Genomic DNA, 25,793 nt, shown 5'->3' on the forward strand with positions numbered 1-25,793 from the left:
CACATACACAGACAGACACACACACACACACACACACGAGCCTTCAGCTTTTCTATGCACTTTAAAAAAAAAAAAAAAAAAAAAAAAGACAACAGCAGAGAGAGCAGGAGAACAAGTGAGATGAGCAGGAACAATGAGAGGAGGGGAGGGGAAAAGAGGAAGACGAGGAGAAGAAGGACGAGAATGCATGGATATGGGGCACAAATTACAACACAATAAAAGAGGAACCAGATGAATATGAAGCCCATGTCGTAAAGACAATACAGGTAGAGAGAGAGGTGGTGGAGTGTTAGGAAGGGGAGATGGGAGGATAAGATAAGATGGTGTGTGTGTGTGTGTGTGTGTTTAAATATTTTCCATGCAGGGATCAATAACTGTACGGGCCTGTTTCAGATTAAACTGCTGCAGATTTCATTTAGCTTCATTTCATGCTCTTTCTCCACTGATCTCTCTGTCACATCTTTTTCACTAAAGCACTCCTGAAAACATATTTTACAGCGTGAAGTTTCCCTGTCAAACATGAGGGGGCGGGGCCTTAAGAGGCAAACATTATGTAAAAATGGTGGAAAAAGCGTCCGACACTATCGTGACTTTTTTTTCCCCCATCATATCAATATTATGTGTAATTAAACATGTTTGCACTATCAACAAACGAGTGGAAGAGAACATATCAGCAACAGAAAAGAGTACGAAGCAGCTTCACCGCCTGCACCGAGATCCAAGATGGCACCGGTCACCAAAGGGTCAAGTGACATAAAAGTCATCACCCCTTGCCCATTCGCCCATAGTGAATATCCATGTCCTGCTGTGTTCACACATTGGCTCACCCATGATTACATGCTGAGATATTACTAGGAGGCTGGCAGTCTGGGTAGAGTGGGTGTTAAAAAAAATGTGGTCGTTTGCGTTCACACATGCAGCTCATCTCTAAAAGTTCAGGACATTTTCAGGAGTTTTGAGTGAAAGAGAGAGAATCATGAGAGTAAGCAAGCCAAATGCACGGCATCAACTCAAGTTCATTTCCAAAACCCACTGGAGATGTGATGCAGAGAAGACACTCGAGGGCCCATTGAAAAACTACATGACCACTTCCTGCAACCGTTTGAAAGATCTGTTTTTGTTCTTACAATATGCAAAACAATCCTGCATGAACTCAACATTTTATATATCAGAGTTATAAAAGTGTTGTGAAAATCAACAGAGATGTTCTTGTCATTTTTTGGATGGGGTTCAATGTCCCTAACAACACTAAAGTCTCATTTAGCCACTTGTTTTGCAATCGGCTTTTTTAAAAACCTGTTATAACTTCAATCATCCTGAGTTGGATATTTTATTTCATGTATTAAAATGTGAAAGTCTCTTAAGCTTGTGTTCTACCAAAGATCGTATTTCATACATGCAGCAAACCAAAAACCTATTAGAAAAAACCTGAATGCTTTGAGGCAAATGAAAGTTGGCTTGATTTTGGGACTCAATCTTGCAACCATCATTGAGTCTGGAGAGAGTTTTGCTTTTGTTGCTAGGCAACTGTTCCAATCCGCTTAAATCACCCACACAGAGAGTTTAAACTTTGTAAATAAAAACCAAAGAGGTTTAACTTTGACCGTGGAAAGTCAAAAGTATTACAGGTGATTCTTTACAAAAGGACGATTTGAAGTGTTCTGAGGCTCAACCAGCAAATGTCTTAATTCTACACAGGCCGGGACCAGAACCTGTACCTACATATTCAAGACCTGGCTTAACCCAACTGTTAGCAGACAGTTACTGTGAAGTGCACACGGTTGCTAAGGGATACGGCTCCTTTAACAGACTTGAGACAGATTTGTACACAGTTGGTTAACCTCTCAGCGAACGACTGAACACAAGTCCGTGAGCTATGGGTAGCTCGCTAATGACATGTTGGAGACCCCTGACGTATAGTAAGCGGGTTGTTAAAACAGATCTTCCGCTATAACCCATTCACTGAACATTATCCATAACATGTATCTTCCATTACTGATGTTAGCTTGCCAGGATAACGCGCCACTTTGGCTAACCGTGTAACTTCAACGCCTCGTGTTTGTCTTCTCAATGTGATCAAGCAACGTTACATCAAATGTCCTTTTATTTTATTTGGCATCAAGAGAAGAAAATACTTAAATAATGAAGCTAATGCAAAAGTGAAAAATCCTGCAGTTCATCAAGTGTCCACTAGAGGCTGGCTGCAGAAGGACCAGAAGTCACATACACACCCATTCAAAAATGCCCATTTAACATGTTCACAGCCTGGTTCAGAAAATTAAATAGGTCTGATTAGCGCATATCTCGATCGGCACACACTGTACGGGAGGTGATTGTTTTGATAACTCATACTTTTTGATTTTATGAAGGATAAGAGTTTTTCACAGTAAGGTGGTCGGGTAGGTTGAGACATCATTTCCTGCCATCGATGGGGCTCCAAAGCCGCCCGCAGGAACAGATGGCTGACGTCACTCAGGCTTCGTCCATTAATATTTACAGTCTTTGATTCAAATGTGTCAAACTGGAAGGAGAACACCTCGGCTTCACGAAGTGTAGGTAGTGACACTCAGTCTTTACAGAAATGTCATGAACATTTGAATTGAAAAATAATCTGGTTTCTTATCAGATCTCTTTTTGGTTAAAGCCGTTACATGATGCGGTGTTTCTCCCATGAGTAGAGTCAAATTAGCTTTCCTAAAAGGAACTCTGACTTGACGCACGGACATGTGCCATCTTATGAAAAGAAGCTTTTTTTTTCACCAGTCATTCAGGTTTCTGCCTTCAAAGAAAAAAGCAAAATGCCATCATCCTGCTCGCTGTTGAATCTTCCTTGTGTTCGACCATCACATATTTCATCTCCGCCCGTCTCTGATTAACCACCCCTCCACCCTCTGCGTGACAAGCCGAGCGTTCACCCCCTGCCAGCCCTTGCCACCTCCTCCCTTCCTCCTCGCCCCCCCCCCGTCCACGCCATGTTGGCAGCCAGGGCAGGGCAGGTGGCCAAACCTGTCAGTCAAAGCACCGTCGCCACGCGGCAATACCACAGACACCAATTACTACACAGCAGGGGCGCGGCCTGGCAACCGCATGGCAACCACATGGTCCAATCAGGGTACAAAACAACAGGGGCAAGAGAAGGCCAAGAAAATTGAGCGAGGGTGTTTGTGTGCCGGTTTCATGTTGAAGATATCTGAAACTGAGCCAGTGAATGTCTGAACATTCAACAAATTCAGACTCATTTATCGGATATAAAACACACAGCCCTGAATCATGAGCCGTGTCTCTGGTTTCACAAATCTTACATCTACGTTTCAAAGAGGCCTCTGAGTTATTCTAAACATACTCAGGTGGGTGTGATACTACAACACTTAAAGGACATTTTAAGAAAAGGTAGGAGGACAACCTAAACCCTCTACATGACTGATTTGAGTGAATGTTTTCTGTCTACTTTAGGGAATCTTAAACTATCTTAAAGAACCAGATTTGGGGATTTTATCTAATCAATAGAAGAGACAGTTAGCTGTCATATTAACTGAATGATGACAAGGTGACAGGTGACATCACCGAGTGAGACTTTGGTTTTAAAAGCTTTGAACCTGAAGTTGACCTGTAGATTATAATGTAGAAAGTTTTTTGTGGCTGTGAAATCTTGACTTTATAGTCATTTACATGACACAGCACTAAAGACAGCTGTCTAAATAAAGAGACCTACTTTATGCAACAAAAAAATAAAGCTTCTTGTAATGGATATAATCTTAATGAACAAGTGTTTAAGATTTATTTTTGGGGATGTTATGTCTCAAGATAAGACAGTGGATAGAGTAGGAAACCGTGGAGAGAGCGCAAAAACTGGCATGGGGGAAAAAACTATTTGAAAAAAAAAAAAAAAAAGCTTGAGATGATAATTGGGAACTGCACCTTTTTTAATTTTAATTGCAAAAACAAATGTGTTTAAAGCCCTTAAATACAGTTTCCCTCTATTAGAACCAAGAGTGTTTTATACAGTACAGACCATCTTCGCACATGAGAAGAGAAATTGTTGTACTTCTGTGTCAGTGGCCCCACATGACTCATTCAATACGTCCATGTTCAGTGTCTTATATAAGACAGGAGTTTTAACTTCACTGAACAGCCTTCTAGTCAACAAGTGTTTACATGTTATGGCTCAAGTCATCCTCCTGTGAGCTATAGGACGTCAAATATCTCTGATAAAAACTGACCAAATTATTCAGGAAGCACTTTTGTTTTTAGTGACAACCCTCCCCTGCTAACACACCATCACACAGCTTCTGGAAGGGGCAAATATATTTTAATAAAACCAGTGAGTTGCAACCTCAATTTCATTTTGATGAATTTCCTCCTGCGGGAGTGAGCCAGGCAGTGGGCGGGAGAGCGGCAGAGGGAAGTGGGGTGATGGGGGGCTGGGAGGCAGATAGAATTTTCATGATTGTTATTTTTGTTATTATACAGCGGGAGACAGGGGGGGGGGGGGGTGGAGAGAGGAGGGGTAGATAAACGGCGTTGGTTAATCTGAGGCGTTTTGCGCAGCGCTCCATTATCGGGCAGGGTGGGCACGTCGAGGGGGTTATTTTTTCGAGGGATCTTTGGCCCCGGTAATTAAGCTCCATTCAGCGGGCCCTGTTCCCCAAATTAAAAATTTGTCATTAAGTGGAATTTACCATAATGCCTTTTTATCTGCCGGCGCCTCAGCATGTGTGCATGAATGTGCGTGTGTGTGTGTGTGTGTGTGTGTGTGTGTGTGTGTGTGTGTGGTTGGGTGGAGGGTAGAGGTGAAGGAGGGGCAAAGGAGGAGGGCAACCAATAAGGGTGTTACACTGTGGTCACAAACACACACACACACACACACACACACACACACACACACACACACACACTGAGGAGAAAGGGCAAATTGAAAAACTGAAATAATCCTGGACGGCAGCTAACGATTGCATGAGCAAACAGAAACAAACACACACACACGTACACACACACGTACACACACACACACACACAGACGCCCTTCAATCCTTAAAATCCACAGCCTTTGGGGTAATTAAATAATGGTGCTTTAAAGTTTTAATTTAGATTTGGCGTTTTCCTTCCTCCTCCTACTGCATGCCACACACACACACACACACACACACACACACACACACACACACACACACACACACACACACACACACACACACACACACACACACACACACACACACACACACACACACACACACACACACACACACACACACACACACACACACACACACACACACACACACACACACACACACACACACACACACACACACACACACACACACACACACACACACACACACACACACACACACACACACACACACACACACACACACACACACACACACACACACACACACACACACACACACACACACACACACACACACACACACACACACACACACACACACACACACACACACACACACACACACACACACACACACACACACACACACACACACACACACACACACACACACACACACACACACACACACACACACACACACACACACACACACACACACACACACACACACACACACACACACACACACACACACACACACACACACACACACACACACACTCAGTCACAGTGGGTTGTAGACTTCATCCGGTGAGATAGACCTCGATGGGTCGGGGACATTGGAGAGTCTGAATGATTGAAGGGCAGAATCTGTGTCTCTGTAGGATTCATAAAACAATACAATTATTAGTCTTTAATTAGAGCGGCCCCTCTGCGGGACGGGGGGGACAGACAAAGAACAATGGAGGATTAGAAGAGGAGCTCCTAATATGGCTCTTTTATCGCTCCATTCAAATATAGTTTTAAAGTCATCCAGCTGTCCTTTTCACCTGGCAGAGCCCAAAACCAGACGACCCTATTACTGTTGGCTACAGCTGCAACTAAATGTGAGTTTTAACATTCATTGGTATAGAGAATAAAACGCTCTGTCTATCATTCAATCAGTAACAAAGTATGATAACTTAAAGAGTAAGAGCAGTAAGGAGGCTATGTAATGTAATCAACACTGAGGTTGTTCACATGTTCAATACTTATCAAAACCAACTTATCCATACCTTTTGTGATGTATGATACAATCCCCTTTATTATTATGATTAATATCAAAAAAGGACCAAAGCCTTGAGAAAAAAAAAAGATCTTATGGTCATATTTTAAAACTCAAAGCTGCAGATGGCAACGTATTTGTGTGGAGGAGTTTGTTGGCATCTTTTGTAAAAATAAAAAAAGCGGGCCCTCTCCTGACTTCTGTTGTGGTATCAAAATAGGTATTGATATCATTAGATTTTTTACAAGAGTTGTACTGAAGGTTACAAATCTGGTATCTTGACAACGCTAATTAAAACCAACACCAACATCACAGATACGACCGTAGCTTTAAACTGCAGTTCCTCTTTCTGACACTAGGGGTTTTTTGGATGTGGTGTGTGAGTGCAAAGTATGAAAAGTGACCTTTAAAACACAAAGTTATGATAGAAAAAAAAATGGTTTGCCAGATGTTACTGGATGTGTAAAACAAGGACATACTGTAACCACGACAGAGCTGCTCATGATGGTGCTGAACTATGCAGTAAGAATAACTCTTCAATAAGTCAGTGGGCTTATCAATACTGAGTCATTCAGGATGCACTTCCAGGTCATTCATAAAAAAATGAATGTTGATGTTTTGATTAGCTAGAAAACAGCTCTGGATAAACTCCTCACTTTGACTACTAGAAACAGTTATCGTCATGGATACAGGAACATTCTCCTGACTACTAAGACAGAAAATGAACTCTTCACTCATCTCGAATTGCCAACTGAGAATCGAGTTGGATAAGGAGGCTCTGAATGAACTGAGGTTGTCAAAATGTTTGATACCGTGCATCAAAAGATGGAACAATCTCGATTATTTCAAAGGACTGACGGTCTCAAAGAAGTACCCGAGCTTTGAAAAAAAAAACACCAAAACTGCTGGAAGAGAGAGACACAGGAAGTGTCGGTGGTTGTGACGACCCTGCAGGTTTCTTGTTTTGCTGGTTGGCTGTTTTGTGTTTTCAGGTTCCAGCGGTTGTGGTTGTGTCATCCTGGATTGAGAACATCTGGGCCTGCTGTTCTCCATCCATAAGCGCAGGCCAGAAAGGGAGTTGGAGAGGCTGCTTCCTAATGCTCCTCGTTCTTTGTTAAAATGTCTGATGTGTAAATAAACTTGAACGTGCTTTTGAAGGTAATTCCTTGTCTCCTGCAATTCTCTGTCGCTGGTTTTGAGCCGGTTGTCCTAAAGGAAGATCTGTTTATGTCTCTTACAGACACGAAGACAGCAAACCGGTCTAAACTGCACAAATCCGTCGGCAGTATATTTTAACAATTAGGCAGTGCTGCCGTGGTGTCATCAAAACAGGCATCGATATCGTTTGATTTTACAAAGTTTAAAATTCTGGTATCGTGACAACCTCAACATGAACTGAAGGAAGGCTGCTGAGGGAAGACGAGGAAGAGCAAGGGAGGAGGAGGAGGAGGAGTGGGGTGGACAGATGGCAGAGGTTATGCCTGGCTGCAAGGGGCAAGACAGGAGGAGGCTGCTCTGGGTGCTCAGTGTGTGTGTGTGTGTGTGTGTGTGTGTGTGTGTGTGTGTGTGTGTGTGTGTGTGTGTGTGTGTGTGTGTGTGTGTGTGTGTGTGTGTTTACCCCCACCTTTTCACATCCAGAGCTCATCCTTAAGAAATCCCTCCATCCAGCCTCTTCTTCCTTTTACTAGCCCAATTTTCCCTTTTCCTCACTCTCCCACGATTCCTCATTTTACATGTCAAAAATGCTCTTAATCCATCTGAGCTAAGGCATTTTCCTCCCGATTTTGAATCCCGCTCTTGGCTTAGTGGACTCCACGTTGACTGGAGATTGCATTCAGTGATGAACACAACTAATTAGGTCGGCTTGCTGCGTGTGATTGACAGATAAAACCTGGTTAAGGTAAACTACAGATAGAGGTGAACAACAACATGCTGTCAAAATGTTTTAAAAAATGTGTGTGTCTCTTAAAAAAAACTCAGAGCGAGGAGGAATGGCAGAATGGCGGGGGGGGGGGGGGGGGGGGGGGGGGGGGGGGAAGCATGGAGAGAGATAGGGGGTCTTATTTACTGTCGTTTAATTTGCTCCCCCTCTGCTCCGTCCATCCCTTGGTTTTTCTGACAGGTAATAAAAAGCGGGAGCTCTCCTGACAAGCTTATTTGAATTTGGATTGAATAATAGAAATGTAGGGTTTTCCACAGAACGCTCTGCCCAAGCGTGCAGACACCAGCAACCCCCTCTGCCTGCCAGGTACTGAGTTTTATGTGTGTGTGTGTGTGTGTGTGTCTACTTGTACACACAAACACACACCATTCTTACGTCATGGTAGTTAATGCAACAATTATAATGTATTCCAGCAACTAGCCAGTCCCATGTGCCAATCTGCACTCTCTCTTTTTCCCCCCCTTCTACTTCTCCTCTCCTTCCCTAGATCCCCTCATCCCAACACCTCTCCTTGTCTTACCTCATCCAACACCCTCCCTCCCTCCCGCCTCTTCCCGCTCTCGCTTGCTGCTGAAATCCCATTCCCCGTGGGGCAGGCTAAATTGAATTGGCGTGTTTATATGAACAACAGGGCCGTTGCTTTAATATACCTTAGAGTTTATGCCTAATGCCTCCCTGCTAATACCGCTGGAGCTCGCCGCCCTCCGCTCGACACACAGCGCTTTTATGGAAGCCATAAAAGAGACAGAACGGCGAGGGAGGAGGATGGAGAGATACTCCTGGAGTGTGTTTGTGTTTGTAAGTGAGAGAGGAAGAGGCTGTTAATACATCGACGCAAGTTATCTGTTTTTATCAAAAACCTCTTTGAGATCATCTTACGGCTTTACACACGCAGAGTCATGATCCCTCCTGTGTGGAGCGCGAATGAGAAAAAAAAAGAAAGAAGAAGAAGAGACAGAGAGGGAGGAAGATTTTTTTTTAGATTAGTGAGTAATGCTGAATAAATATCCGGAGATTTGGTTGAGGGAGTCAGTCATGCTCGTCGACTTGCAAACATCCTCCGTTTTTTCTCTCAGTCTCCCCCTCGCCTTTCTTCCTTTTCTCTCGGCGCTGGCCCTGTGTCAGCCCACAAAAGGCCAGCAGTACAAAGGAGAGAAACAGGCCTGAGACACTCAACCCAATTACTATTGATCAGGCTGCGCACAGAGGAGAGGAATGGGCTCACCTGCACGCACGCCAACACAAAGCCGCATGAGAACGCATACGCAAAACTAGATTTCTAGTAGGTTTGTCACCATATCAGAAATTTAAACTTCGATATGAGACTAGCAGATTTGCAACTCTGACCACTGAGGATACTTTTCAGTGACTTACTGATTTCATCCTGTGACATTTCCACTATTGGTGTATCTCAGAGCAAAGCCGAGAAACACATGACGCAGAAGCATCAAGACAAAAACCAAAGAAGAAGAAAAGTCAAGGTGGTGCTAACTGATATTCTGAGATGACAAACATGCCCACACTACATTATCTTACTGTAACACAGAGACACAACAATGAACAGAGATCAGTCAGGTTATCTGTTTGAATGTTACAGTGCTTTAAACTCCTGTGAACGAGGTTTTTCCTCCATGCACCTAAAAGAGAAACCTTCTCACTGCTCAACCAAATTCAAACCACATTTTATTTAACATGCAGTGGGTAGTTTTTATGAAAGACAATACATGAAAGTACAAATTAGAAGTCAGAGTCCTGAAAGGCTAAAAAAAAGAAACATTTGAAAGCTGAAATAAAATCCAAAACCTAGCTTTTAAAAAAAAAAATGTGTATTTGGAATATTCCCATTGGGTTACAAAATCTCTTCACAAGAGAGTCCTGCAATAAAAGCTTCACTCAAACTTGTATTAGCATTAATATTAACACTTCTAACCTGCTGTTTTCTGATCGTACATATGTTTTAATTAGCAACTAGTGAAATGTCTAAAATCTGACCAAGTGTGCATTCTTTAAAACATTATCTAAACCAGTCTGACCAATCAAATTCAACTATAGTTATGGGGAATGTCAAGTCTTAAACTAATAAAATGTTTGCTGAGAAAAGACGAGAAGCTGTCACAAACTGAAGCCCTTTAAAGTTTGCACCGCCCCCGTACACACACACACACACACACACACACACACACACACACACGTAAAACACATTAAGGCTGTGATGAACTCGCCGTGTTGTCTGGAAGCCAGCGCAGATATATCAATGACTAAACTCCCCAACGAGTAGGTAACTATCTGCTCGGCTCTGATTTTATCCTCAATAATTAATTTTCTCTCCCAACGCCGACTTCGGCTTTATCGGTCGCTCGCCGCCAGAATCTCAGCGTTTCCATTTAACCATAATCCCCTCGGATAAAGGGGCGGCCTAGGTGTGCTAATGCACAGGCATGCGTGTGCGGAGGAACACGTGCACGAGCAAAGACTTGGACTACATTCACAGACACACAGTGTTTTAAGCCAGGTGGACAGATGTGCAGAGACAAGCCAAGACGACTGGGGGCCTTTTATCCAACAAAGGAAATTAACACCGCCGATCATCTACGTTTACTATATTTGGACGCATGTGACTGAAGTCCAAATCTGAAGAGAAGGACACAGTGTTCCCTCCTTAAAGCAGATACAAGCTGGATTAGCACAGGGAAGCCTATAGCATGCATCCTGACCCTGCGAGCCCGGCATAGCAACAGCCACGTAACCAGGGCCCGGACTGGTTGTATGGAAGGATGGTTGGGGATGGGTGTGGAGGAATAAAGAGATGGGATGGATGGACGCAGGGAGGGGTGGAGCTGAAGGGTTAGGGGGGAAGGAAAGGTGGAGTGTGGGTATGGATATGGGCTGATGCTGAATGTCTGAGACAACGTTAGCTTGTTCTTCTACTAAAAAGGTCCTGATGGAAGAACTACTTCTGCTCGTGAAGATTTCTTAATCATTCATTCTCTGAAATATTGATTTTTGTCAGATATAGTCAAGATGTTAGCATGTGTGCTTCAGAGCAATGTGTGCCCGTCAGTCTAAGGAAGCAGAATCAAACAGACACATGACAGTCAGTCAGGTTTTTATGACCAACATACATTCAAGCTTTTTATCTTAGACTCAAGCCATGTAGAAATTATACTAAAATCATGTTAGAAAAGAATAAAATTGCCTCAATGTTGACGCGATGGATTTACAAGAATCTAGCGTAGGATTTATTTTAAACTGCTTTTTTCAACCCATTAAACCAGCTTCTAAATAAAGTATGTAAAGGAAAAGTCCAACACATTTCTTTCTGTTGGAGTCAGAAACACTAAACTCACAGGTGAGACTGACAACACATGTGGCTACTCAAAACTTAAACATCACATATTTATCCTACTTTCATTGGTGGACAGAGTTCTGTTTTTATTTAAAAATTCACAAAATTGGAGCACCGGTAGCCTAGCGGTTACTGCGCACGCCCCATTTTCAGAGGCTTAAGTCCTCGAGAGCGGACGGCTTGGGTTTGAATCTGACCTGTGGCTCCTATCCCACACTCTCCCTCTCTGTCTCCCTCTCTCCCTGATTACTGACTCTGTCCTCTCTCTAAAATAAAAAAGGTATAAAAAGCCCCAAAATAAATCTTAAAAATGTACAAAAACTACCTTAAGATTCAGCTGCCGTGCAGATTATCATACAGCATGTACACTGAAACAAATCTAATATTGTAGTTATTCTGAATCTGTTGATACCACACACTTTATTTAACTCCTTAACGTTTTAGAGATACGTTTAAGTTGATAGACACTTCAGTTTTTTTGATTTTTTTCACCAACAAAAACTTGTTTAAATAAAAGTTCCTGTGACTAAATGTTGAAAAACTGTTGTAAACCTGAAGCACAGATAGACTCAGGTAAGACTGAAAGTCTTTAACATGTTGAACATTAGTCCTGGTACTAAAGGAGCTTTAAACAGGAAACCCCTCAGATCGTTACGAGGCTCTAATCAGTGCTTCATTGACGGCAGGTGGATGGAAAGTTCAAACAGTTCAGCGTTAGTGTTCAGAGAGAACGAGCATCAATTTAAAGCTTTACACATCATTACAGCGGGGAAAATCATAGCACGAAAAAAGGCCTATGTGAGGCATGGTTTTCACTATATTACCAACGCCAATACAAGACAATTAAAAAACAAACGATATCGATACTGTCGAAACAAAAACACAACTCCTAAGCACCGAACATCGGGTTATTGTTGTTTTTAGTAACCGAAAACCTGCAGGTGAACTCATGAATTGCTACATTGCTCGTGTATTTGTGCAATTTATAAAAACAGGGATTGTATCGTGTTCAAATGTGTATCAAAAATAGTTAAAAAGATGCAAAAAAAGATCTGCGCACAAAGGGGGTCACTTATGAATAGGTGACGTTCAGAGCCAACATGCTCTTCCTCAGACTTGTTACAACCCTTTTTTTTTGCTTCTTTTTATCAATTTGTTGTTTTGGATCCTGCACCAGCTCAGGGATGTGAAAGTCTTTTTTGATTTATTAGTATTGATATTTTAAACAACCTTTATGATGTTATAGACACTAAGGACTTGAAGCCTCCATTCCTTCTCCACTGGTTTCCAAATCATGGCTGATGTTTCTGCAAAATTTGGAAAAGTGTCTTCAGTTGTCGTCATGTATTTGGTGCGTATCCATTCTAAAGCATCTCAGCTCAATCATCAATCATGTTGAACGGACCTGTGAATTTGAATGACCCACAGCAGCCCTCCCCTCTCTCTCTCTCCTATGGTTATGGCTTTTAGTTTAAAAAACATGACGGAGGATCTTTGGTACTTTACAAATCGATGCACATTGAATAGTTTTTAAACACGTGGTATCAGAGAGTATCAAAGTATTCTTGAGATCCTTGATGTGAGGACGGAACGGAAAGGGTGAAGGAGAAGTGAGCGAGAGACACAGAAAGAGAAAGAGAGAGGAGGACGAGGGATTGACTGAAATATGTTGAGTGCCAGCTCGGCCAGACCAGGCCCAGCTGCTCTCTGTCTGACGAGCGCCTTAATTAAGAGACACGCGGAGGAGCCTTGGAATAGCCGCACACACTGCCAGCCAGGAGCCTCTGGAGAGGAAACTGCTAAACAGGCACACTTGTGTGTCTTTGTGGTACACTGCCAAGTATCACACACACACACACACACACACACACACACACACCGACACACACACACACACACACACACACACACACACACACACGGTCATCCTCTGGGACCTTGTGAAAAACATTGGCCAGCTATTATTAGGCAGCCCCCTTTGCATACCGGAGCAAGTGTGCTAACCCTAAATGTGCGTTCTTGCCTGTTCTCCCTCTTATCCTGTTGACTGTTAAACTGAACTTCTGACTGAGAACCCCCCCCCCCTCCCCTCCCCTCCCCTCCTCAAAAGAAGAAGAAGAGAAGAAAGGGTGATTTTGTGGATCCATGACTGCCTTTACCCCCCCCCCCCCCTTTCCCCCACCCTGCTCGCCCCTTTTCCTCCTATTCCTTATCCCAAAAACGTATTAATATTAATACATATCCCTCCAAACCCTCTCTCCCCCTCCCCACCCTAAAAAAAAAAAAAAAAAAAAATATCACCACCCTAGGCTACCAGTTAATAAAGCCCTCTCGACGACCCCTCCCGGCCCCCGAAAAGCCGGCAAAGACAATAAGGGGAAAGTTCTCCGGCCAAATAAAAGAAGAGAAATTAATACAGTCCCATGAGACCTCCCTCTGTCCCACTGTCTCCCCCCACAATAATTTGATTTCCTATTAAGTGATTGCTTAATTATAAAGATTATTATTGGTAATTGTAATTGACGTTTTTTTTTTTTTTTTTTAGCCTCCTCTGTCCCTTCCCTCCCGACCTTCCATCAGGTCTTCTTTAAAGACAAGACGGACGGGTAAGGATGAACGAGGAAGGCGTAAATAAAGCCAAAATGAAGAACGCCACCGGATGAAAATGACATGTGAAAAAAACAAAAAAAAAAACACACCGTTACAGTCTCACACTGCGGGATTAAGGTGTTGAGGCTGTGAAAGTTTTATTTAATCATACATGAGTGTGTTTCAGTGTGTGTGTGTGTGTGTGTGTGTGTCGTCTCCCCCTGTAGCTGCAGGGCACAATGTCTGCTGCAGGTCTCCTTAGAAAAGAGATTCTTGCTCTCAGCGGGATATCCTGGTTAAATAAAGGTTAAAGAAGAAGACAGGAATTCCCTCTTCTACCCCACCCCACCCCGCCCCCCCCGCCCCCTCCTCACACACACATGCATTAAACTACAGTAGGGACCCTCTGGTCTCCCGTTTATTACCTCTTCCTCCAGGCTACACTTACTGAAAACGGGAGGATCAGAAAAAGAAAAGAAAAAAAGCTCACATTCACCCCCGACACCTTTCTGCACTAAATTCAACGTTTTTAAAAATCACAAAAATCAGAAGCCGCAGTTCAGCGACGCCACATTAAAAGCGCCCGCTGTTGAAGACTTTTTTCATTTTACGTCACCTTTTTTTTTTTTTTCTTCTTCTCTATTCGGAACTAAAGACGGTGAAAGTTCGTTCCAGTGGGTCAGGGCACGGTTATTGGGCTCACCTCAGGCGTGGTGAGGCTGACACCGGGGCACACACACACACACACACACACACACACACACAGTCACACACACAGTCACACACACACAGTTTTTGTCTTAAAGTGCACACACCTTCACACTCCAACACACAAACATTCAACCTTTCATCACACCTTCACTTTCATTTGCACAACGTCGAGTATTAAAGCCCCTAACTAACCCCGGCTGAAAAGACGTACTGAAGATAATATTTTTTAATGTGTTAATGAACAGACGGATCTCGGTTTGGCGACGGCTGGCGTGCACAGTGTTTGTGTAGAAGTCTGAAAAATGTTTTCTCCCAGATTCTATTTAAATTGAAGAACAAGCGGCCGCACTAAAACAAATGAGCACCTGCAGCCGCAGCCGCAGATGTCTGTGGGTGTTTTTGACTCAAAGTTTCCAAGAATAAAAAAAAAGAGAAATTTTCATAGATTATTTTGACAAAGATGACTTTCAGACAGGATGACTTGTTTCTGGCAGATGCAGATAAATGGTGTTTTTATTAATACATCATTTATCTGCATATGAGCGACACAGACATCTGAAGATGGAACGTGTCTGCTGCAGTAAACCAACGAAGAGCAGGGTTCATAATCAGAGTCTGACACATGAGCACAAAGAGCGGGAGAAAAGCTTTCATGTTTGGATGTTTAGATTTTATAAATTGTATGCTTTGTATATTTCACAACCTTTAAAATAAATGTGACGACTCAAACCGCCGCTACTCCTCGAATGGGTTCGAATGTAACGGACGTGTTGGAAATCAGAAATGGTTCACACGACGCGACAAACAGCTGCCTCTCATTCATGTGAGAAACGCAGCATCGAAAAACAAGACTTGTGGTTTTTTTTTTTTTTCTTCTTCTTTCTCCTACGTAGCCGGCTCAGGTCAAGTGTTCTGCGAGATTGGTTCGACTGTATGATCTACACGCGCGCTGACAGACGACGCTGAATGTCTGTGTGTGCGGGCTGAGATCCGGCCGTGTTCCAACCGCTGAGAGATGTGGAGGCAAACCGGCCCTGACCGACAGAAACACCGTGGACGATTCCTTTTCAAGGCCTGTCTCTTCCACTTTGGCTTACCCACTACCATCTCTCTCTCTCTCTCTCTCTCTCTCTCTCTGTGTCTGTCTGAGGCTCTGCCCCCGCTGTCTGTCTGTCTGTCTGTCCACATTTCATTGAATTTAACTCTAAAGCTGCTCTCACATTCCTTCTGCTTCATCAAAATACCTGCTAGTTCCTTCCTGCTGTTTTTTAAACTTGTGTGAACATTTCATTCAGCGTAACAGTTTTTTGGGAAACACCAGCGCACAAACTAGAGGCGATGGTTTAAGAAAGAGAAAGATTTACGACTGAAAAATTGAAATTGTGGATCCATTTACATTTTTGGGAACATCCTTCAAGACGATATATTTTAAGTGGAGGTGAGTTTAAGGGCAAAAGCAGTTAACATCACACTCCTAACTACATCTTTGACGATGATTGTGAGTTAAATCAGATCTTATTCTAAACCACAAATACTCTGAAAAGCCAGATCATAGAGACCAATGTTGAATTTAATTTAAAATATAAGAAGTGGAACTAAGGGAACAGTTGGGTCACAACGATGAGGTCGCCTCCTGAAGGGATTTTTTCATGAGATTTTTTTTTTTTTTTTGACAATTACCATTTTACAGCTGTTGTTAAATATCAGCGTCTGCAGACATCAACTGATTGTTTTTTTTTTAAACAAATGGAAGCATCCTGCTGTCAACTGAATTTCTACCGTTTATTTTGCATGCGCTAATATTAGGCCTACACCGGGGTCTCGTCTCATTTGCATATCCTCTGTAAAAACTGGATAATACAAGTCAAACTATGGCACAGCGATTTGATGCCGTGTGTGTGTGTGTGTATGTGTGTGCCTGTTCAAACACACTGTGTGGTAGTGTGGGTGTGGCGTTACACCTCGTGTGGCACTGGGCAGCCAAGATAAGAGCTGATCCTATCCATGCCTCCCTTCTGCAGCGCCCGCCCGCCCACCCACACACCCACAACACACATACTGAAAAACACACACACACACAACACGACACACACTTATTGTGTTACCCAACGTGCCACTGTAATCTCATTTTACAATCCTGATGCCCAAAAACACACAGGGAAGCCAACTGAATCCATATTTCCCTCTTTTTGTACAGTCCGCTGGCATGTTTGTCGCGGTGACACACACTTCTAAACTAAGGCCGGCTGAGGTCTCAGAGTGTAAGAGGCTGCTGGGAAAAACAGCTTCAGGCCCAAAGTATCATCATTCATTCACAAACATATGAAGGTGGAAAGTAATACAAGTTGTACTGCGGCTATAAACGCACACGTTGGAGACTATAAGAGCGTTTTTTTCTACACTTAAAAAAACTGAGAAGAACAAAAGAGCGGCGACAAGATATTTGAGCGGAAGAAAAAAGAAGAGCTTACCTTCCTCATCTGTGAGATAGAGAGAGCTAACCTTTTAGGTACTAAACACAAACACACTCCCACACTCTCCTCTAATTCACCAAGACTTCCAACAAAGCACACACACACACACACACACACACACACACACACACACTCAGACACACTGTGATGTGATCGGCCACCCCGATAGTGAGCGAGCTGACTCTCTAAGCCTCAAACAAAGTTTGGTGTGCACTGACCAAGACCGAGGGGACAAAAAAAAGCAAAAGGAGAGAACTGGGGGGAGCGACAGAGAAAGAAAAAAAAGAGTAAAAAAAAAGAGTGTGACCACTGAGTGAAGTTTAACCACTTACAATTCAAGTTTAGCTCCAGCACACCCCGCCTACACCCCCGGGTTCATTCACGCGCATGTACTCGCACACCTCTCCGGCTGGGAGAGGCACTGAGCTGGATTTTTTTGGGAAGCCCGGCTTTTTCTCTTCTTGTTCCGTGTGGTTGCTGCTGCATGGCTGCCGGACAGGCCCCTCGCTCATCCCCCCTTTTTTTCTCCGCTATCTTTTCTCTTTGCCTTATCCAGTGTCCCTCCAGATCCACCCACCAGCAGCTGCCCCTGCACGGCCAGGTGTCAGATAGCTTGCTCGGCCTGTGTGAGCATGTGTGCGTCCACATACTTTATATATATATATATATAAAAAAAGAAGATGTTTGGAAGCGAGAAAAGATTAGATTGTAAAAAAGTATGTGAACAAGTGACACCATGAAGGAGAGAGACGGAACAAGAGAGGGAGGAAAAGAGGATGAAAGGATTCAATTTCTGTACGGTGAAAGGAGGAGGCTAAGTGTAGTGAATGTGATTTGATGGGGATGCTGAGATGGGCTTTAGGCGTACAAATACTATTAGTCACTGCTGTGCAAACCTGTTACTCACTCTCACAAACACACAAACACACTCATTCTCAGACAAAATGTGAGAAGAAAACAAACGATGCTCCCAGGCTACAGGAGGCAACAAACATCACGGCGTTTAAAAACAGAAATCAATCTTTGGGTTTAACGCTCAGCCCTGCAGGGTCATGGATGGAACTGCAGATATGACCAAACAAGCAGCCACATCTCAAAAGACCTACAATTAAACTGCTACTATGTCAATGTCTTTATATAATAAAAGCAGTATGTTAAAAAAAAACCAGAAGAAAGTAAGTCTGTATTCTATCTTGGCTAAAAGACCTAAACCTGCAACTGACAAGAGGAGACATATTGACCTATGGGACCTAAAACGACCACATTTTTTAGAGTGTGTGTGCATTAAATAAATATATTCCATTCATCTTTCTTATTTATCAGGTATTTGTTTTTGTTTTTTTTAAATGTGAGAAATGTCTGTCTTCTGTGTCCCATAGCTCAAGCAGCATGCTTGACATTTCTGCATCAAGTGTAAATCTGAAAACTTTTCTGGAGTGCTGATTAATATTCTGTCGATCAATTTTAATGACTTAACTGTTTCAGCGCTAAATGCCTCTTCCAATTAAACTTTGTAAACAGAAACTAAATGTTATCGGGGGTTATCGAGAGATGAGCATTCGCAATGAACATGTCAGTCTGAATATAGTGCAACAACAAGTTTTGTGTACAGGCAGGTGTAGTATGAAGGACGGCGTTGACAGGGTTTTACATCAGATATGGTTCAGAACAGCTGGTGTCCACCAAGATCTTTCTGCACCTCATCAAGAACTCAGAAAGCAGATGAAGGCCGACGTTCATTAAACAATCAGTCTACAGTGTGTGTTGAGTTTTTCACAGTATCATTGAAATCATAGTGGGGTGTGTAGGGTTTATAATATGTGTTCCCCTCATGTATGTTAATAGAAAACACATTTAAATATAATGAGATCCAAAGCAACAATGAGTTAGTTTGTCTCTCTCGCTGCAGTCTGACTCGTCTGTGAATCTCAGCTTTGAGCTTTTTTGTTCCTGCTGAGTTAAATCTTCCAAAATAAACCGTTTTTCTTACAAAGAGGCTCAGTTATTTTCTTATAATTCTGCCGTTTACTCATTCAAACACAAGTCAGTCTTCTTTAGTCGGGGGACTATTTCTACACCAACCCCCCTATGCACTACACTCCTGAAAAGTCCCCCGACGTTGTCCGGTTTGAGTGCATGTGTGAATCCAAGTTAGTTCAACCCGACTCTATCTGGACTTCTTCCTGGCACTGTGTCCTGATGAAGTTGAGATCAGCGCAGCAGGTAACAGTCTGGTACATTCACCAGACTATTGGTTTGGTGGGCAGGGTGATGACGTTGTTTATGTTGAGCAGAGTTTCTCGTATTCATTACTGCTCGCCTCTGTTGTCTTTATTTTCTTTCCACTGTCGTGTTTGTCTTGGGCTTTTTGTGCCTTTGTTGGAGAGATAGGACAGTGGATAGAGTCGCAAATCAGTAAGAGAGAGAGAGAGAGTTGGGACAGCCACACGTCAGATTTGAACCTGGGCTGCCTGCTTGGAGGACTATACCCTCTGTACATGGTGCACGCATTAACCACTGCGCCACCAACACCCTGGAAATGTTTTTTTTAACATGTTATATCGATGTTAACTCAAAAACAGTCATCATTACAGTAGACTCCTCCTCCTCCTCTGCATGTGGTACCTAGTCGTTACCCCTCACATATACCTAATCGAGTATTTTTAAATTGTGTGAGCCCGTCCCACTGATAAATCTCCCGCTGTGGGGTGTGTGTGTGAAAGACAAGTTAGTAAAAAAATCAGAGCCTGAATGTCCTGAAACTGTCCAGAACATCTGAGGAGTGTGTAATGTGTGTAAACGGCTTTACAGTTTCATATACATGTTGTCACTCTGATGTGATTTTTTGAGTGTTTTGCTTGTTTTACTGTGCTTGTAATTTCGACGGCATTGGAAATGAGGGAAACTCAGTGTCCCTTCGAGAATAAATAAAGGTTTGAATTGAATTAAGTTATGTTGATCTGAGTGAGTTGAACCACAGAGCTTGTATGAGAATACCACCCTGTGCAATAGACTGGCCAAGAGACGCGTTTTTAAACTAAGGAGAGATCTATTTTAGGCTTTGTCTCGTTTTTTTTTTTTTTAGGGATTCTTGGTAATAAGAAAGAAACATTTAGCTACTTTTCCAAAGCACAACAAACATGAACCCTGCTCCGAATTCGGATCACCAGATCCCCAAACTCAAAGCTCCAAGCTCATCTCTCAAATTTCCTTGCCCTCAATTCATTTTATTTGGACTAAACCCTCCCCCATTCTCCCCGTTTTAAGACCCCCCCTTCCCCACCACACCCATGACCCCCCATGTGCAGACATGAGGTCAAGCTCCAAAGATCACAGAGAGAAGCCAGACGCGCGCGAGAGGAAGAAAGAAAGAGAGAGAGAGACAGAGACCTAAAATCCTCCTTTCCTGCCAAAACCAGGCCAAAACCTCGAGCCTGCCCACCAGCTCCAGACCCCCTCCTCTAGCCCAGTTGTGTGTCGAGGAGGCAGTGAGCACTCTTGCAGAAACATCAGCCCAGGGAAATTCAAATGAGGAAGAAACAGTGAGAGAGACAGAGGGAGATTGTGGGAGAGAGAGAGAGAGAGCACACAATAGTGAAAATAGGATAAAAGAATGAGATGGGAGAGCGTAAGGTAGAAGGGGGGGGGGGTATAGGGGGCAGCAGGAGAGTGAGCTGCAGAGGTTGCTGAGGCTGCAGGTTAAGATAATGCGTAGATCTGAAGAGATTTGCAGGCAACATTTTTATTCATTTTTTGATTACTCCCTCCCCTCCCCTCCCCTCTCCTCCTGCGTTGTTGTCTCTCTGTTTGTTTGTTTTTGGCATTAGTGTTATGACTGTTGGTCTGCGTGTGTACGTACACATGCATGCTGATTAGAAACTGGAATATTTTATAAGCACAAATATTCAGACCTGCACAAGCCTTCACGCACATATCAATACATAACGCACACAAACGTACTTAAAGATGCATCAGAGGAGCGAGCGGCCCGGGCAGACAGTGCCAGGAATGCTAAGAGCTTACAAATTCGTCAACATGCAGGCACAGATGCTTGCGTGTGTGCATACAAACGTGCGCACGGTGTAGCCCATCGCCGTGCCCGCTTCTTATCAACGTGCTGCAGGTAGGGTTAAGTGTTTGGAATGGAGCTGGATCATGTGAAAAATTACCCACTCCAGGTTGTACGCGCGCACACCAAAAGTGATCACAAAGGCCAGAACAATGCACGGTAAACTGCACACACTCTTTGTGTTTTCACACATGCACAAAAACTCCTGAAAAAACTGAACCTGAATTTGTCTGCCAGCCCCCTGGAAGAATCCCTGTGTGAAGTTGGAGGTAAGTTGAAGTTACAGAGCAGCAGGTAATATTCAGGAAAAATCACCACTAGCGCAGTGCCGGTAGCCTAGCGGTTAGCGCGTGGGTCTAACGTACAAAAAACTGAGTCCTCAAGAGTGGACGCCCGGGTTCAGTCCGACCTGTGGCTCCTTTTTCAGCTTTTCATTCCCCCCTCTCTCTCTACCCAATTCTCACACTCTATCCACTGTCCTATCTCTAAAATAAAGGCATATAAATCCCCCTCCCCCCCAAAAAAAAAAATTCACCACGAGCAAAAATGCAACTAATTGTCAATACAGTGCGAGACTTTCTTGTGTTGTCCGCCATTTTTACCTCTGTAGACAACCCCCTCCCCCTCAACAGGGAAAGCTTCAGGCAACACAGGAACATTTTAGGGGCTGGCTGTCCTGAAATTTTTTTCTGGAATTTTTTTCAAGTGCATGTGTGAAACCAGCTATAAAAGAACCTGAACAAGAAGAAAAAAAAAAAAGACACACCTGCGTTGCTGTTGAACCCTCCTTCCAGATTGAGTGAGATGGAGTGGTCTCCATCCTGATTCCCTCGACCCAGGATCATCCAGTTCTCCAGACCATCCGAGTCAGAGGAGTCAGAAGACTCCGACGATTCAGACTCAGACTTCGATTCAGACTTTTCTGAATCTGAATCAGAGCTGCTGGAGTCCACGGTCACCAGAGCACTGACACGCTTCTTACTTCCCTTGGTTCCCTGAAAGAACAAATAACAACCAAATTGTAGATGTCAATACATCTGCAAGCAAGCCAAGATCAAAGCTTCAAATGCGTTCCTGGTATTGAAATAAAATGCATTATTAATAACAGGCTGCAAGTATGAATAGTTTAAGAAGAGCAGTAATGTCTTTGGATCTCTTGGTTCTTAAGGAAACTTTTACAGCAGCAGTCTTTGTAATCTGAAGTTTTCTGACTCTCTTTTAGTGTAAGACCAGATAAGAGACCATTACAACAGTTCACCCAGCTGGAAATAAAGGCATGAAGGACTTTCTCTTAAATCTTGTCTGGGTATAAGACCAACTATTACTGCTATCAGTTTAAGAATGGTTGCCTTAATGTAGTGCTCAACCTTAAATCTGAGTCTCTTAAAAATTAAGATTCCAAACTTGGGTTTTCATCCTGATAACTCTGAGCCCAACAGAGCAAAACAAATCTGTAGTTTCTCCTGCGACACCAGAAGTTTATTATAACATTATATAAATTAAACCAGTGGGAGCATGTTAAGATTTATGGTAGCAGGCGGCCCCAGAACACAACCCTGAGGAACTCCAGATGAAGCCCCGATATGTATCACCGATGGCAACAATATAGTCTCTGTTGTCCACCCAAAATAGAACTGTGCCAGATTATCCCACCCACTTGGCTTGTCATGAAGCATTTTTTCTTTGCAGCACTGACAAAGGCTGCACTTCGATCAAGAAGCACCAAAACTGAGGGTTTCCCTTAATCTGTACAGTTTCTTTACATACTTTATTAATGCCTCAGGGAAATTCTGGTTTTGCACTCTGTTAGTGAGAGACATGCTTCTCACACACATTGGCCAGAATCACACACATGCACAAACGGGACCTGTGGACCTGCATTAGTGGAGAGATGTCAGAGTGGGGCTGCTACACAGGGAGGGCACCAGAGCTGTAAGGGGTTCAGTGCCTGGCTCAAGGGCACCTCTGCAGTACTCTTTTGGTCCGCATCGGGATTTGAACCGGCGACCCTCCGGTTACCAGCCCAAGTCTCTACAGACCGATCTACTGGCGCCTAAATTGTTGCTGCATTCAGTGCCTGGTGCACTGTTTCACCAGTGCCGTTTTTGTAAAGATTTATTTTTGGGATTTTGGCCTTCATTTAAATAGGACAGTGGAAAGAGTGGGACATCGGGGAGAGAGTGGGGAATAACATGTGGGAAAGGAGCCACAGAACGGTCTGCCAGAGAAATTTCCCAAAGATGCTTATTCCCTTAGTCCCTCACAGCATAAAGGTTTCCCTGTCAGACAGGGGGTGATCATATTCACAGTATTATGGATAAATGGAAATACACATACTGGTGAGCAGCAAGAATATAACACCAGCCGCACATCGATCGAGGTGAATTGTCCTGACTTTTAAAGGCTTTGTTCACACACAGCTTATCCTGAGATATGTAGCATAAAAATTTGACTCGGGGGCTGGGAGGACAAAGTGTGGCTAAAGTCTTGTAGAGCAATTTGTCAAATTGTGTTCACACATGCACAAAACTCCATGTTTTATACCATGTGTAAAAACACCTTAAGAAAGCAAACCTGGAATCCCAATGCACGCTGGAAATGTGTCTTTAAAAAGAATAAAATAAATCATAAAAACAAACAATCAGCACATTTCTTGAACACAATCAATCAAACCCGGTTTAGTATCTTTCTGTTCACTCTGTACCTGTGCAGCTGGGGTGGAAGTCTGCGGTCGGCCAAGGCCTTGACCCTTTGAGGAACAGACCCCCTCCTCATCATCATCTTCATCGGTGGTTTCCCCATCAGAGATAGAGATGACATCAGGGCCCGAGTCGATAACGATGACTTGCTCAAAACGTGTTTTTGACTTCAGACCTTTGGGGTTACTTTTCCCCTTCTTCTCTTTCTCTCCCTTCTTCTTCTTCTTCTTCTTCAGGTATTGCTCTATTTTGCTCAAATCAGGTGACTGAGGCCTTTCCTCTCCAGTTTGTTCCTTTCCTCCGTCTGCAGTCTTCTCCATCACCTCAGGCTACAGATGTAATGATAGCACAATAAATGAATGAATAAAATACTTTATTTTAAACCAAAAATTAAAATAAGATAACAAAAAAGTAAAAAAAAAAAAAAAAAAAAAAAGTAACAGTGTTCGAAAAGGACTAGGTAGAAGTAAAACTTATATATCCCTACCCCATTCTCACTTTTCTTCTATTAGTTTATAAAATTACTACAACGAACGCTCACATTATTTACAACTAATAAACAAATGTATCCCCAGTTTGTTTTCCAATCCCAGTGTTTTTACATTCATAATATCCACCCAGTGTTACAGAATACATAGGAATGCCCCTAAAACAATTCCGTTCCATATGCCTGTCAAAAATATAGAATCTTAAACTTTGATACAATAACAGATTCTGATACCTGTTTCGATACCAGGGCATCAAAAATTCAAGTCCAGGAACCCAATACTGGGTCAAAAATTGCAAGAATAATATGCAAACTGTCAAAATTACACAAATAAATTAGCAATGTTTCAGAACCAAAACATTGGCAATTTATTTAGACAGCGTCCCCTCCTCTGCTCTCTGTCTGTAAGAAGCATCAGTGTGACTATTGTGTCCTTATGAGAAACATTAGTATTAGTCAACCTGTGAATCTGAATGGACCACCGCTGCTTTCTCTCTTTGGGTTCAAATATGACTGAAAATCTGTTTTTTTAAGCTTCACTTCTTTTTGATTCTTTTGATCATTTAAAAAAAATAAGGAGATTGTATCGCTTTAAAACACGTATCTGAAAAGTATCACAGTATTTGACATTTTGACGACCTCACCTCAGGCTGCTGGCTCTCCTGACCCTCCCCCTCCTCTCCTTTCTCCTCCGTGACCCCCGCATTAGAGGAGTAGTGGAGCTGGCTGTAGAGATGGAACTCCAGCTCGCTGTTGACCTCGGACCCCTCAGAGTCCGCTCCATCCTCTTGATAAAGATTATCCTCCAACTCCTCCCGGTCCTGGTAGGCACAGTACATCTCCCCAGTACACACTCAGCAGACACACACACACACACACACACTTGAGGAGACGGAGAGCCCGGTGGCAGAGGCCGCCTGCAGGAAAAGAAACATAAAGAAGCTGAATGAGTCACTACAGTCAAGAAAATAAAAATGTGATGACGAATATATTAGACACCATTTATTATGTATTCTAGTTAATAATAATCACATGATAGTTACACATGATTGTATATGTGCAATCTGCAAAACTGTGATTTAATGAATGAAAATAAAGTCCAAAATGTAACATAACGTCGAGGTGACTAAACTAAAACACACTTCAAGCTGCAGTAATTTAAATATTTTCCTATTTTCCTAAGAAGCTGAAACCATCTTATGTTTAAAAACTTTTAATTTATAATCTAAATAACTCTAAGATTATTTTCTTTCGATCAATGAACGGATTATTTGACTGATCATTTCAGTTCTTTGGTTTATCATTCGATGTATGCAGAGTTTAAAGCATTGACATATATCTATATCTAGAT

At 42.9% G+C, this 25,793-nt stretch overlaps 1 protein-coding gene across 2 annotated transcripts in view; it reads right to left on the reverse strand.

The window, feature by feature from the left end:
• The window catches only part of zcchc7 (zinc finger, CCHC domain containing 7), a 55,322-nt gene that overhangs the window by 26,506 nt on the left and 3,023 nt on the right, over positions 1 to 25,793 (reverse strand). For both annotated transcript variants that reach the window (XM_061065190.1, XM_061065189.1), the window contains exons 2-4: positions 25,087 to 25,359; positions 23,961 to 24,284; positions 22,023 to 22,251 (exon numbers count right to left, since the gene is read on the reverse strand). In XM_061065190.1, the coding sequence (XP_060921173.1) occupies positions 22,023 to 22,251; positions 23,961 to 24,284; positions 25,087 to 25,281 (748 nt within the window). In that variant the 5' untranslated portion in view covers positions 25,282 to 25,359. The remainder of the gene's footprint in view (positions 1 to 22,022; positions 22,252 to 23,960; positions 24,285 to 25,086; positions 25,360 to 25,793) is intronic.

This window comes from Labrus mixtus, chromosome 2 (assembly GCF_963584025.1).
Source record: "Labrus mixtus chromosome 2, fLabMix1.1, whole genome shotgun sequence".
In the NCBI taxonomy this organism is placed as follows: domain Eukaryota; kingdom Metazoa; phylum Chordata; class Actinopteri; order Labriformes; family Labridae; genus Labrus; species Labrus mixtus.